Source organism: Palaemon carinicauda, chromosome 15 (genome assembly GCF_036898095.1).
Source record: "Palaemon carinicauda isolate YSFRI2023 chromosome 15, ASM3689809v2, whole genome shotgun sequence".
Taxonomy (NCBI): Eukaryota; Metazoa; Arthropoda; class Malacostraca; order Decapoda; family Palaemonidae; genus Palaemon; species Palaemon carinicauda.
The window spans coordinates 138,604,287-138,620,343 of NC_090739.1; the positions used below are offsets into that span (position 1 = coordinate 138,604,287).

The 16,057-nt window shown below is 44.5% G+C and overlaps 1 protein-coding gene across 1 annotated transcript in view; it reads right to left on the reverse strand.

Annotated features, from left to right (window-relative positions):
• The window catches only part of LOC137654784 (uncharacterized), a 69,778-nt gene that overhangs the window by 15,966 nt on the left and 37,755 nt on the right, over positions 1 to 16,057 (reverse strand). Inside the window, exons 2-3 of the mRNA XM_068388735.1 lie at positions 6,103 to 6,315; positions 5,669 to 5,822 (exon numbers count right to left, since the gene is read on the reverse strand). Of these exons, the coding sequence (XP_068244836.1) occupies positions 5,669 to 5,822; positions 6,103 to 6,315 (367 nt within the window). The remainder of the gene's footprint in view (positions 1 to 5,668; positions 5,823 to 6,102; positions 6,316 to 16,057) is intronic.

A 16,057-nucleotide genomic window follows, 5' to 3' on the forward strand; every position in this document is an offset into this window, starting at 1 on the left:
TATCTTTAGTCTATAAATATTAGGTTCATTTGGAGAAAAGCCTTTGCATGAGAAAACTAATACTGAACAATGATACTTTTAAAATACTGATTTGATACTTTTAAAATACTGATTATCTTCTCATAAACAGGTTTGATATGAAATATTATTCATAACTGGTTAATATTCACATGGAAGAAGCCTGTCATGTTATTATTAAGAGGCATGTGTGAAAAAGAATAAAATGGCAAAAGAATAAGGATATCTAATAAATAAATGTTTACATACACAATCTACAAGCAAGAAAACTAATGTGGATATTCAATAGAATTTTATAGCTGTATATATAATTGTAAGATTATGAATAAAATTTCAACGTCAAAAGATTTAAGATTTTTGGCACTAGGCAATGTAGTGAAGTGATACATCAAAACAATGGTTTCAATGTATAAAGGGCAACAGATCCTGCTAATACTACACATTTTTAATAATTAGTATTTTTTCTAGCTATACAAACCTGAGTCATTTTTATGGGTTTAATCCCAAATCAATTTACTACGGCCAGAAAAAAAAATGTGCCTAACTGATAACTATATAATAGGTTACTAGGCAACTCCAAGGCTGGACAGCGCTCGCAAGCTACTACAAGGCACGAGGTCTACACGAGGTCAAGACTTGAGGGGTGAATGAGGTTGGACATTTGGATAAATGACTTAGATTTGTATAGCTAGGAAAAATACAAATAGTTTCAAATTTTGTTTGTTTGTTCCTATGCTGATACAATACAATTGTCCGAGTCATTTATACGGAGTCTTCCTTAGATGGGTGAAGTCTCTGTCAAAGATGGATCTCTATTTAGCTTCAGATTGGTGAAAAGTAACCACTAACGAAGAACTTATACAGAAGGATATGTATACAGGAATCTAATAACCAGACTGACTCAAAGAGGCGGGGTTGATAATATCATTCTTGATACCCACGTTATGGACCTAATTAGGAATAATGCCGCTTGATAAAGTACTCTTAATAAACACTTCATTGACCTAATTAGAGGTAATGCCTTAAAATAAGCATTGATCATGCAAAATTTGTCCCATATATATATATATATATATATATATATATATATATATATATATATATATATATATATATATATATATACATGTCACAAAAGAAAAAGCGATACACGTTATTTTTACTTGCATTAGGATTCTCCTAGTGATTGTACTCCCAGGAATTTGCTGAAGGAGGATGTGAAGAGCGACACATAATCCACTCTTCATATCCTTTCAATGTGGAGAATAACTGATATCGTGTCAAAAGGTTGAGTGTCCTGTAAGAATTTAGTCTAGATCAGCTATTGTTATGCAACAACAGGACCTAAAGAAAAAGTATCCAAAGATTTACGAGTATAATCCTGCTAGTAGTGGCCTGTGAAGGTAGTCAGTCTTTTCCAAACCCCTACACCAAGGACTCAAGCCACGGAAAGGTTCTCGCAGAACTCCATGGTTGCACTAAGACCACGAATATCAAGAGCTCTAGGGGGGGGGGGGACCTGGTGATGCTTCCCCCAAGGATTTATAGGCTTTAAAGACAACCTCTCACAAGCAAAAAGAAATTTTGTTCCTGGAAATCTTATATTTGCACCTCGTACTTATGTTGGTTAGGAGCTGTTCTTTTGAGATATTTCCTGACTACTCTTAATAGACAAAGTAACAGATTATCAAGATCATCAATTACCTCTTTAAAAGACAAGATCATAAGACAGTCAAATCTAGTATCATTACTTGTCGGATTCTTTCCATCCCTTGAATTGTGATAAAAGATAGGACATGCCACGCAATTTTCTCATCCTCTTGGCAGATGCTAGGAGAAAGCATCTATCAGAGGTCTTATGTAAGGGTTCATAGGGTGCCATCTTGAGGGACTGTATATTCAAAGCTTCTTAACAGAGATGACAGCTCCCATGAGGAAGAATGATCGATTCCCTTCGGCTTAGAGAATTGGCTCAAGGCTGAGTGATAGCCTTTAACTACCATGACTCAAAGAAACTCCTCTTTCCTTAGGAGCAACAAAAATTCTGCTATCAGGGGAATAGTGGCCTTGAGTGGAGCGATATTCCCCCTATGACCAAGTCCAGTCATCTGGCTGATTGAAATTTTCAGCACAGCCTTTTGACTGTCGACTTTCAGATGAGCACAAACATGCCTCTCGAATGCCAAAACACGCTCCAATGCTGCACATGACGTGACAACTTTTACAAGCTTAAAGAAAGATATTTTTTTCAGCGGCAACTTAACTTAGTGGCTTCTTCTCACTTCAAATGCTGCAGATGTGTCGACTGGACAATGTATAAAGACATTCTGTTCCAAAAGTCACCCACTACAAAACGGTGCAAATCCATTGGCCCCACCGGTCACCTCTCCTAACTCTCCCACGTCTCCTGCCTCAGCTGGGGTTCCCACCGCATCATCTGCCACACCTAGTATTCCGACCATCTCCCCTGCCCCTGTTCTTGTTCCTGCCCCCTCTCCTGTTCCAGTAGGAACCCCTGCTGCCTAGAAGAAAAAGGGCAGGCCCATGAACACCCATGCCAACATCCCAGTCCTATCTACTCCGGACCCACTAGCTGCTGCTTCACTGTCCACCACTCCACCAGCTGCTTCACCATCCAATTCATCATCTGCCACTTCAGAACCAGAGACAGATGCAGCAGCAATGGACCTTGGGCCTCCCACTGACGCTCCTTCACCTAATCTAGCAGAGGGACATCTGCCAGATTGCAACTGCACCAGATGCTTGACTCAGTTTCTTGCAGAAACAACTATCACAGCCACCTCACCAGCAGCTACATCAAGTGTTCCGAAGTAGCTCGCCAGGTTTAAGCTGCCAGGCACAGGAGATGTCCCGTCCTACGCAATCCTACGCAGCAGTAGTCACCATTGCAATTGAAAATCCCACACTTCAGATCACAGCCAGAGCCAAACTCAAGGAGGAGTTGATAATCACCCCGAAGAACCATGACAGCGTCAGCCTTCTTCAGATAGAAGCCTCCCTGACGTACCTGGATCCTGCAAAGAGATTTAGAAAAGCTGTGATCTGCAACTACCCTGTCAAGAGGTCTCTTGAATTCATCACCAATTGCAGCAACATCACCAACGCAGAACGACTAGCAGAGATGTGCCCACAAAAAAAAAATCATTGTCACTTCGTTGGGCCTATCCCACCGTCCCTGGACCTTGGAATATGGGGACTTTTCCCATTGAAGAGTTCTCACCTGAACCTCCAAGATGCTTAACTGCCAATAATTTGGGCACCATAAAGAAACTGCAGGAGCCCCAAGGTCTGTGGCATCTGCAGCAGAAGGCACCGTACACAGTCCTACATAGCTGCACATAAGGAAAGCAACCAGAAGTAGAGTGACCTCTGTCTTGCAGTGGCTTGCAAGCGCTGCCCTACCTTGGAGTTGCCTAGTAACCTATTATATAGTTACCAGTTAAGAACCTTTTCTTTTTTATGGTCATAGTAATTTGACTTAAGAATAAACCCATATACAGTAAAGGACTCAAAACTTGTATCCACGTAGGAACAATTTTTTTTATCAAGCTTTCCCTCAAACCAATGATGACATCCAATGCTCCCCCGCAACATGAAGTAAGTTCTTGCTATGCAAAATCATTTATGTGAGATGGAAGCTTGGGCATGAGGCCCAACTCACAAACATGGCAAAGCCTCCCAATGCCGGGTGGAGAGGCGAAAACTAGGCTACTTAACAGGTAACCCTGCAATAGGGTACAAACTGCTAGTTAGGAAATAAGTACTCTAGAGTATTTTGGTTCTCACATTAATGCCTATATACGGTGCAAACTTCATTCTCATGGAAGTATCAGTAGCCTTCATCTTAAAGAGGGTAACCCACGAAGCAATGGAACTACTTAGTTGGTTTAGCCAATCAGGCATTACTTACAATTTTTAATATCTAACCATGGATGTAAAATACTAAAAAATTAAGTGGTAGTTAACTGTACTGCAAAATGGGTGGAGCAGAGAGTGAGAGAAATATCATACTGTACACAAGTATCCACAAATGTTTATACATATACAGTATTGCACATGGGTGCTAAAGGTACTAAAGTTCATGAATTCATGGTGGAAAAAACTGAAAAAAAGTTTTAACAAAGGGACAAAATATTTGCTAAATATGGAAAAATCACAAAGCCTTCCATGAAAACTTCTACCAGGTACTAGGGTAAATGCAATTTCTGGAAGTACAGTACAGTACTATACAGATATTTGAGGACTTAATGTGAAGTTCCTCACAGAAGAAGGGCTAAGGTAAATTCTAGGTCCAGTCTAAATCATGAATATAATCTTTGCTATAAAGGAAGCCACAAATTTTAACAATCTTATGAACTATTTTTTCACTATATAGTTAGTTCAAAGCAAAATCTATTTACCAAAAATAACTTTTAGACTTCTGTAGGGAGTAACTTTAGTAACTCATGCTAAATCCTTTCTAATTTCTGATTTTTGAAAACTTAAAATGCAATTACTGTAAATTTCTATTTTTCACTATATAGTTAGTTCATAGCAAAATCTATTTACCAAAACTAACTTCTAAACTTCTGTAGTGAGTAACTTTAATACTCATGCTAAATACTTTATAATTTCCAATTTATTAAAATTTGAAATGCAATTAAATTTCAGTACATTTAAAGAAATTAGCAAAAATGTTTCATAATAATCAATTAAAAAATTAGAAAGGCATCTTGATTTTAATTACCTGTACAACGTTGCCTCAAATAGAAACTTTTCCAAAAAACTAATCACCAAGCATAAAAAAAAAAAATTCCATTTCCATTTATAAACATATCAAACTTATGATAAAAACGCAATAAAGAGTTAAGGCATCTTTTTTCTCAGCCATTACAGTATGTAATTTAGGTACTCACGAAAGATGACTTCTAAGTACTGTACAGTAGTAAATTATACACTAATAGAAAAATTATCAAGTCTATACTTTTTTTAGATAATGTAGGCTCTAAATACCTAATAATACTAAAGTTCCATCAAGCACTTGATAAATAATAATACAGCAGCTCCCTTAAGTACAAGTTACGCTGTCTTGAGATTCCTCCAATTTATAAAATGAAATACTATAATTTTCCATGCAACATCAGTTCTAATTACATTTAAAGTATTTTATTTCCTCTATTTTCATTTACCGTCTTGTCTTTTATCTGCATAAATATGATTCCTATACTATAGATAAGTCCCCCATGATGACTGTTTCAGTAATTATCTCATAGTCAGGAGTATGTCTACGAGTGCTTCTAAGATTAAAGCCATACAGTAGTATTCCATTGTCTCTTGAATTACAGAGTTGAAAAAACACTTATGGTTACAGAAAATGAAACTTAAACACTGTAGATTATTAGCTATCACAGATTTTGCCATAATACAATATTCTTAATTTGTAGTTTGATTTTCAACTACTGTATTTCTTTACTACTAGAGAATAGGTGCCTCAAAATGTACTGTACAACTAGAGTCATATTAATTGAAACTTAAGAGCTAGAAGGGTTTTGAGGACACAACCCCAAAACTGGCCAGAGTTCTTGCTCCAGACGGGGCCTCATAGACCCGCAGTCATAACCCCAAAGTCTGAACACAAGAAATAACTTACTGAAGCTGTCAAACATCTGATGTGTGACACGGAATGTGGCATCCCTGGCCTGTAGGAGAACACGCTGTGTGAGGTAACTGCCTACACTCAGTCCATGAATGATAACATTTTTGTCGTGATTATCCAGGAAATCCACTACTCGAGAAGCCGTTACCTGTAGTAAAACGTAAATATTAGTTTCCTAGTAACTTTATCATAAGAAATATATATTACAAAATTAACCAAGAAATATAAAGTACTTTAAAAAGTTTAGATGACCTGCAATTCTTACTTTTTAAAATTTTCTTATTACATGCACTCTTGTAACAACACCCAAATCATGAGTGTCTGATAAATTTGGACCTAAAGCAGCAATTCCTGAATGACAAGTTGCAAGATTACTTTAAGTATATTAAAGAAAACATAAAACATGCTCATAAGACAACAGGCCTCACTTCTGCTCCAGTCTTTGGAAAAAGCAAGTCTCTGACAGATGTGGTGATATGAAGGACATCATGTCCTCTTCGAGTCCAACAGTTAGCAAACTTGTAAGCGTATTTTTGTTTGGCACCAAGCCACGTGAAGAGGACAATCAACTCAGGTGGATAAACCTCATTAGTTACTCGTTGTCGACGGTAGAGCTGTGCGCCGCGGAAGCAGTTAACGACCTGAAAAAAAAAAAAAATTATTCAGTATATTAAAAAAATGAAAAATTCTCTCGTCTACCCCCGCAATGTTCCTACCTTGAGTATCTTTCTGATTAGACCAATTTGTCAATCAAAACAGTCATGCACTTTTCTTGGTATATTTTAATTCTTTCCTTAAAGTTCTTTCACACAAACATTATATATGGTGAACTAATCTCTCTTGGGGAGTGCACAGAGCATGCCTAAACCATCTCCATCTACCCCTCATTATGATCTCATCCACATATGGCACTCTTGTAATCTAGAGTGGTTACATCTTGTAATCCTAACCTGCCATTCAACTCCCAATATTCTTTGGAGGGCTTTGTTCTCAAGTCTACGAAATCTGTTGGAGAGTGTTTTATTGTGTAGTGTATTATATATATATATATATATATATATATATATATATAATGGATTTTGAGCGAAGCGAAAAATCTATTTTTGGGTGAGATAGCCATGGCGTCCTGATGGAAGGTTCCTTTTTGGTAGCTTCCTTGGGTATATAAACTACTAGATATTCCCAGAGAATTTAACCACAGGTTATCACAGAATTCTAACTTCTGGAGCGAGTATCCTAAAGGTTTCCCTTTAAGACATCGTATATCAACAGGGGACGCATGTATTAACGCGCCACATAGCTATCTGCACCCCACATAGAGTTAACACTTCGATGTGTAGGAGCGGAGAATAGCTGGGGAGCCGTTCCACAGCTAATCTCGTCCGTGGCTACTTTTGGTACTCGAAACGTAAACAAACGGGCGCCATTGCTAAATGACGTTACGTCCGTCCTCATCCTGAAGCCAGTTGCTTGCCGATCACCATGATACAGCAGGACAGGGTGGGACCTGAAAGGCTGGACGAAGTAGCAGGGAGGGTCCATCAGGACGCCATGGCTATCTCACCCAAAAATATATTTTTCGCTTCGCTCAAAATCCGTTTTTTGGGCTCAAGCCATGGCGTCCTGATGGAAGAATACCAGAGAATCAATGTATCGTGGTAGATTTTCCCCTTTTAGTGTAAGTGCCGAGGGCTTTGAATAGAGTAAGCATGGTAATCTTGATAGAGGTACCGTGGGGCTGAAACTCCCTGCCCCCCTTGGCAGAGAAGTCCCAACGGACCATGCTGAGGATCAAAGTGGTTCTTGAAGGGCTACCCACCTTGCGGGGAGAACGTGAAGAACTCGGAGACAAGACAGAATGGTTGCTATTCGTATAGGAACATTCTCAAAAAACAGACAAGTGGTGGTTAGGCACTGTATATTGTAATGAGAACAGTCTGGTCTCGAAGGTATAGCGCAAGTAAGTATTCAGTTAGGAATATTACATAGCAAGGGTGAGTATATAATATGGATTGAACCAATTATCTTCATCTGTTTTATAGAGGAAAAAGGGGAAGGATAATGAAACTATGACAACCATGTATTTCATAGTATAAGTAGGAGCGGATTGAGACGCACAAGTAAATAAAATAGAAATTTTATTTCACAATTGCAGAATATGGTAATAAATGCAATAAGGGATGTAAAGGTATTTACAATAAAATTATAATGTACATAGTAATGAAAGACTTCGCTCTTGAATCTGAAAGAAAATTTCAAATTATTAGAAAGCACGGGTTCCAGAGGAACATTAGTCTTTTAAAAGAAAAAACACATCATGCACTAGGCATACGGCACTCATGTGACGACTATGACATTTCACCTGAGAGAGAAGAACAGTATGAAAAACAATGAGTGTCTTTGAATTCACTACGTATCACGCGAGGGTCAACATAGGCACCCGAGGAGTTAGAGTCCCAAGTAACTCACTGTTCTATGCAGAGTTAGGTGCAGGTTTCATAACACTACCCGCGGCTACCACGAAATGTTTGACTTCATGCACTTGTTTCGCGTAATGCTTGAAGAAAACACGCGAGGATTTCCAGCCTGTGAAACTCTTGAGGCTTTCGAAATCCATACTCTGAAAGAAATTCAGAGACGATGCAACTTTTCTAGGATCATGACCTGCGGGTGTACTGTCAGGATCCGCTCTGCGAATGAAGTAGGTGATCTTCGCTCTTAGTTGTTTCAGTGACAGGTCGCTGCCCGATGTTTCTCCTTTGAAGAGTTGGCCTCCACCAAAGTCAGAAGTTCTACGAAGATAGACCTTGAGGCTCTCTACTGGACATAGAGAGACATCTTCTTTCAGGGGGCAGATTCTCCAAGGGCCCCATCTTTTGGTGGGTAGTTCGTTATTAGCGAGAAACGTCGGATCCGGGAAGAGGGTAAGGTCTCCTGAGTCTGTAAACAGAATGTGACCCTCGTCCCTTGATAATGCCACTATTTCGCTGACTCGGGCTCCTGAAGCAAGAGCAAAAAGAAATATAACCTTTTGAGTCAGATCCTTGAGAGGGCACGAATCGTTGTCCAAACTGGAGGCAAAATGGAGCACCTTGTCCAGAGACCAGGAGATAGGTTTTGGTGGGGGTGCTGGGCGTAGACGAGCGCATGCCTTCGGCAGTTTATTGAAGATGTCGCTGGACAGATCAATCTGGAAGGCGTACATTAGTGGTCTAGTCAAGGCCGATTTGCAAGTAGAAATCGTGTTGGCTGCTAAGCCCTGTCCATGAAGGTGAATGAAGAAGGACATGCAAAAATCGATGGTGATTTCCGTAGGATTTTTTGCCTTGACGAATGAGACCCATTTTCTCCAGGATGATTCGTATTGCCGTCGTGTGGATTCGGTCTTGTATTCCTCGAGGAAGTCTAGACTTTTCTTCGAGATCCCAAACCTTTTCTTCACGGCTAGGGAGAGAAAATCATGAGATGAAGGTCCCTGACTTTCGATGATGAAGCGAAGACAGTCGACTTCTGTACTTGCTGGGCGAGAACTGGGCCCGGGAGAGGGATCAGCGTGGGTTGTAGCTCCAGGACTAGGGGGTACCAGTTGCTCCGGGGCCACTTGGGAGCCACTAGGGCCGCTGTTCCTTTGAAGGTTCACAGTTTGGAGAGGACTTTTAGCAGAAGGTTGGTGGGAGGGAACAGATAGATCCTGGACCATCTGTTCCAATCCAGTGACATGGCGTCCACTGCTTCTGCCTTGGGGTCCTCGTACGGGGCCACATATCGAGGAAGTTGATTGTTGTCGCTCGTTGCGAAGAGATCGATCTGGAGTTCTGGGACTTGGTGAGAGATGAAGGAGAAGGATCTTGCGTCTAGAGACCATTCCGACTCTATCGGGCTTGTTCGAGATAGAACGTCCGCCGTCACGTTGCGGAATCCTTGTAGGTGAACTGCAGACAGGTGCCATTTCTTCTTCTCTGCCAGACGGAAGATTGTTAGAAGCACCTGATTTATCTGGGGCGATCTTGAGCCTTGGCGATTGAGACATCGGACTACCACCGAGTTGTCCAGGGTCAGACGAATATGGATCGAGGGAGGCGGGGAGAGTTTCTTCAGAGTTAGAAGGACCGCCATGGCCTCCAAGATGTTGATGTGAAACGTCTTGAATAGGGGAGACCATGTTCCTTGAGCCTGTTTTTGGTGGGAGTGACCTCCCCAACCCTCCAGCGAAGCGTCCGTGTGGATGTTGAGTGATGGAAGTGGGTGTTGAAGAGGGATGGACCTTTTCAGGGCCTTTGCTTCCGACCACTGCTTTAGGAGCAGCCGAAGTCTGTTTGGGAGCCGTCTCTTGAGGTCTCTTCGAGCGATGGATGCGGAACGTCTCCAGACTCCCGCGGCATCCTTTAGCTGTGCACGTAGCACTGGGTTTGTCACTGAGGCGAACTGTAGAGAGCCTAGAACTCGTTCCTGCTGACGTTTTGAGATCCGTTCGGATTTCAGCAGTCGCTTGACAGACCCTGCTATTTCCTTCCTTTTCTTCTGGGGGATGGAAAGGCAGTGTGACTGAAGGTTCCACTGGATTCCTAACCATTAGAACTTCTGAGCTGGAGAGAGGCGAGATTTCTTCGCGTTTATCTTGAATCCCAGGTGTTCTAGGAACTGGGTAACTTTGTTGCAGGATCTTAAACAATCCTCGGGCGATGGAGCCCAGACCAGCCAGTCGTCGAGGTAGGCCATCACCTGGACGCCTCGGAGGCGAAGCTGTTGAACGATGGCGTCTGCCAGCTTTGTGAAGATCCGAGGGGCCACGTTGAGGCCGAAGGGCATGGCCCTGAAGGCGTAGCGTTTCCTTTGGAGTCGAAATCCTAGGTAGGAGGAAGCGTGGTGGTTCATTGGAACGTGCCAGTAGGCATCCGCCAGGTCTACGGAGACCGTGTAGGAACCTTGAGGCAGAAGGGTCCTTATCTGTTGAAGAGTCAGCATTTTGAACTTGTTGTTCGCTATGAACTTGTTGAGAGGGGATAAGTCTAGAATGACTCTGAGTTTGTCGGAGTCCTTCTTGGGGACGCAAAACAGTCTCCCTTGGAACCTGGTTGACTTTACCCTCCTTATCACCTTCTTGTTCAAGAGATCTAGGACATATTCTTCCAGAAGGGGGGTTGATTGTTGGAAGAATTGCTGGAAGGTTGGGGGTGGTTGAGTCCAACTCCAGCCTAGACCCTTCTTGACGATGCTGTGTGCCCAGGGATCGAAGGTCCAACGATCCTGGAATTGGCGGAGTCTTCCTCCCACCGGAAGCACTTCATTGCTTCTGGTGTCCCGAGGGTTTACTGCCTCGGCCACTAGCTCCCCTTCCTCCTCTGCCTCTGGAGGGACGGCGAGATGCGTCTCTGCCTGCATCTCTGTTTGAGCCTCTACCTTTGGGACGAAAGGTAGTCGACTGTTGCTCGAAAGCAGGGGTGAAAACCGGCGACTGTGACAAGACCGGTTGGGTGACCAGCTGAAAGGTCTGCTGTGGCTGAGCTGCCACTTGGGGAGTAGCGGATCCCGGAAACTGCCGTCTCTGTTGACGTTGCTGGGGTTTCGGCTTGGAGGATTTCCTCTTAGGCTGAGGGCCGTTGTCCTAAGAGGATTTCCTTTTCTTCGACATGCCCCACTTGTGGAGAAGGTTCCTGTTCTCCGTGGCGGCCTTGTCGGTGATCTCTTTCACAAGGGAAGAGGGAAAGAGGTGCTTACCCCAGATGTTGGAGGAAATCAGCCTCCGGGGTTCGTGTCTCACTGTGGCACTGGAGAACACGAATTCTCGACAGGCTCTACGAGCCTTCATGAAGCTGTACAGGTCTTTTACTACGGTCGCCAAATGTGTTTTGGCGAACACCATGTAGTAGTCGGGGACTCTAGTGTCACCGGCCATGACGTCGAGCTGTACCTGAAGGGACATGGATGCGGCGAGCCTTTCCTTCGTGTCATGTTCCCGACGAAGGAGATGGTCATTAAGTTTCGGGAGGTCTTCGTTAAACTGACGGCCAGCTACGTCAGGTTCTAGTTTCCCTACCACGAATGTATGCTGGACATCTTTCCAGTGTCGAACATCGGGGGGAGTAATCAGGGAGAAGGGTCTGCACTCCTCCAGTGCAGGGCAAGGTTTTCCTTCTTCCACTGCCTTGTGTACCGCAGCGAAGGCCTTTTCCATGAAGGGGAGGATCGCATCGTCTGGTGCGACGTAGGTAGGGTGCTTCTTGCTCAGCGCCGGAAGTTTTGAGCAGGTAAAACCCCTACTTTTAACAGTATTGGCCAGCATAGCCTGGGCCTTCGGGAGATCGAACACAATCACCTCCTTCGGTTCGGTCTCTTCTTTAGAGGCAGGTTCGGATCGAAGTCGGACGTAACAGTCCGGATAAGCCTCAAAATTCGGGAAGAATTCCACTTCTTCCAGGACAACCAAGCCGATCACCTCACTGATGAAGATCCTGCCCGTTGTAATTGGCATGTGCTTGGCATACCTCCAGGGGTTGGCGTCCGAGCATGCCGGGAGATCCTTAACCGAAATCCTTTTCGGCTGCTTTGAACTTCCCATGGTCCTGATGTATTCGTGTGTCTCACGGAGTTTCTTGTCCATGAGAGCTTCGAGCATTCGGAACATCTCCTGGGCGCTGGATGGGATGGGGTCCGGGGTAGCGGAGGTAGACGGGAGTGATACGTCCGTCAGTGTAGGAGTCGGTGTGGGGGTGGAAGGTGGAGCGACCTCCTGCTCCGACTCGGTGTATTCCACTTGGTCTTCCTCATAGTCCAGTTCTTCGGCCATGAGGTTCCTCTCCGTATTCTCCGACACTTCCGACATACGTTCCGCGTTGTCGGTATCCAGACGGCACTCGTGCATGGACTGGGCCATGACTACATCAGGATCCACCGTTATCTGGACGGTGGGGATCTGATCCTTGGGGACCACAGAGTCTGGGGATGCCTTCGGGAAAAGCAAGGCCCTCAAGTCTTCGGTGGCAAGGTATGGTCCGGTGGCGTTCTTCTGGAAGCCACGCACCCACTTGCGTAGCTTCTCTCGAGAAGCGTCCCTAACCTCCGCTGAGGGGGGATTATTGAACACCTCGACCAGGCGGTCCTTGCAGACTGTACAGTTCTGCAGGTCCCAAAACTTGAGATCGCCTTTCTTGTTGGCGCAAGGGGCGTGGGTCCTACAAGCCGTGTGCCCGTAGAAGTGCGGGCGCTTCACTCCACAGAAGCCGTGGTCGCATTTCACGTACTCCTCCTGTAAGAGAAAGAGAACATGAGTATGGGGAAGTCATATTAATGACTTGTATTCTAAAGTTAAATATTAAAAGGTTAATTTTTAACTTAATCTTAAGTGATATAAACATTGTGATGTTTGAGAGTGGAGCGGGAAATGAAGTAGATAGACACATACTCCGTGTAACCCGCCCGGCTGGTTACCGTAACCTTATCCATAGGCAATTTGTTTGTGACCGAGGACACAAGGCAGAATTCTTCATAGATTGCCAGGGAGGCAAGGGGAATTCTAGTAGGAATTGCCAAGGATATAAATCTGGGACTGAGACCACTCAGACCATTGAATTGGGGATGTAGAAGACCCCATAGGGTAACGGTTTCCGGCAACCAGCCGTGCTAAGATACACACAGCATGCTGGAAAATTGTGATATGCAAGAAGACAGCACGGCTACTAATAGAACGGTAAGACAATACCTATCTATTTATGTAGTCAAACCATCTGGTTGCAAGGTAGGGCTATCAGCATGTGTTGATAGCTAGGAGAAGGGGTGCAAGTCACTTTGGCGCCTCCGGAATGCGCTGGGAGACCGGCGGCACGCCGGAGGCCGCTCCAGCAGAGTTTCTGGCATTAGGGAAGACAAATAGAGAAGTCAGGAGTAATGCCAGGATGGCGGCCGCCGGTACAACGACGGCACTCCGGCGGGAGGCGGCGGCTCCGGCAGCCGAAGGTTGCCGGCTTGGTGACAGGGACAAGGATGAGCTATAGCAGAACCGGACTGCCGGCAATGGATGCCGGCACTCCGGGGGCCGGTCCGATGGACGGACGACCGAAGCTAGGAGGTATGAGGGTAGGCCATCGGCTGTACGCCGACGGGAGGCGGCAGCCCTCCGGCACACGGAGGACTGTCAGCCACGGGGGGCAAGGAATGTGTCACCAAGGGGGGAGGTCGGTATCACCGACAGTAGAGGCGGCAAGGGACCGGCACCAGGACAGTGAAAGAGACAGAAGGAGGGATGTAGGGGTACGGACACGCACCCCAAGGCATCCCACCTGAATGGGTGTACCCATGATAGAGGCTAGCCCTATCACCCAGTGGCAGGGGGCCGCAGGTGGCCGGGAGCCAGTGTAGCCCAAGGGAGGGCTAGGGAACACCCAAGAGGGGGGAGAACCCCTGCGGACAAAACGCATCCAGTGGCTAACCCCATAGGACACTATGAAGGGTATATGTACCAGAGCGGACTGCACACAGGGACTCAAGGTAGCCCTATCATTCCACCCTAAGGAGGAGTTGTAGGACAGGGGACAGATGGGTAAAGGCTAACCTAAGTATAGGCTAGGCCATACAAGAGATAGGTGGGGAGGGGAGAAGAAGAAGGGTCTTCCATAGGGGAGGTTCTGTACCAAAGCGGCCACCAAGGAAGGGAGGACGCTCCCTAGCCTAAGGTAGGCAGCCTGGCTGAGAACGGTGCATGGGTACCATTTCAGCAAGGCACAGAACTAACTCCCCCCAAGCCTAACCTAGAGCAGGGATGTTACACCCTGAACCAGGAAGGTTGGAAGACGTATCGCAATTGCAGGGAAGGTCAGGTAACCTAGCCTCAGCAATAGAGGAAGGGCAGGCCGTTCCTCATTCTCGGACGCAACCCTAAGGGGGGATCATTCCCTTAGGGAGGACAGAGAAGCGATAAGTACTCTGGTATGAGCTTGATCCCCTTACGTGGTAGGGGGAGCAAGGCTACGCAGAGGGAATGCCCTAAGGCAGGGGGTGAAGGGAGCATATAGGGGGCCTACATTTAGGTTAGGTTAGAAAGGCACACTATCAAACCTATCCCCTATATGGTCCCTGAAGGCGAAAACACTTGCATCACAGTAAACAGTATCATAAAATAATGCCACTATCTTCATAACTAAACCTAGGATCACTGTAATATATCATGCATGAACACTGATGATAGGCACTCTGGCCTAGGGGCTAGGCTAGCGAACTGGTTTGGGGTCAGGCGATGACCGATAAAAGAGCGTCAAAACACGATATATAAAGTTCCTAGCTATGAAGACTAAATAACTAATAGTATCGATTAGTTAATGAGGCCGGAGAAGCTGTTGAGGCTAGCTAAATAAGGCATGCAAAACAACAGCGACGCCATAAAATGGCGGGTCCGGTAGCAGCACAGCTCTGCCAAAAAACATAAAATATCTCGAAAAGTAAAAGTTACTTTACGGTCATAGCTTATTTAAACAATACTGGAACCTTGTACTCAACTTTCCAGAAGAAGGCGAGGCCGAGGGTAGAGACATGGCTAAGATGCAAGTCGATAAGGTAAGCACAGGGAAAATCCGTTTTAGTAAGGCAAGCTACTATGCGAAGGATGAGGACGGACGGGACGTCATTTAGCAATGGCGCCCGTTTGTTTACGTTTCGAGTACCAAAAGTAGCCACGGACGAGATTAGCTGTGGAACGGCTCCCCAGCTATTCTCCGCTCCTACACATCGAAGTGTTAACTCTATGTGGGGTGCAGATAGCTATGTGGCGCGTTAATACATGCGTCCCCTGTTGATATACGATGTCTTAAAGGGAAACCTTTAGGATACTCGCTCCAGAAGTTAGAATTCTGTGATAACCTGTGGTTAAATTCTCCGGGAATATCTAGTAGTTTATATACCCAAGGAAGCTGCCAAAAAGGAACCCTCCATCAGGACGCCATGGCTTGACCCCAAAAAAAAAAAAAAATATATATATATATATATATATATATATATATATATATATATATATATATATATATATATATATATATATATTACTAACCCACTTTCCATGAGCATCAGTAAAACAGATACTGTGCCAGAATACAGCAATCGCAATGAGTACAAAATGTCACTATGTAATACAAATACGTCTTAAAACAACATATAAAACCATGTTCATGCTAGCAGCAAATATCACAAACCTGAAGTAACGAAGAATGCAACAAAAGAAGAATAGCAATTAGTTTCTTTGGTCACTGCAACCTCACCATCCTTGTGAGCTAAGAATAGGGGGTTAGGGGGAGCCTTATAGGTCTACCTGCCGAGTCATCAGCAGCCATTGCTTGGCCCTCCTTGGTCCTAGCTTAGGTGGAGAGGGGGCTTGGACGCTGATCATATGTATATATG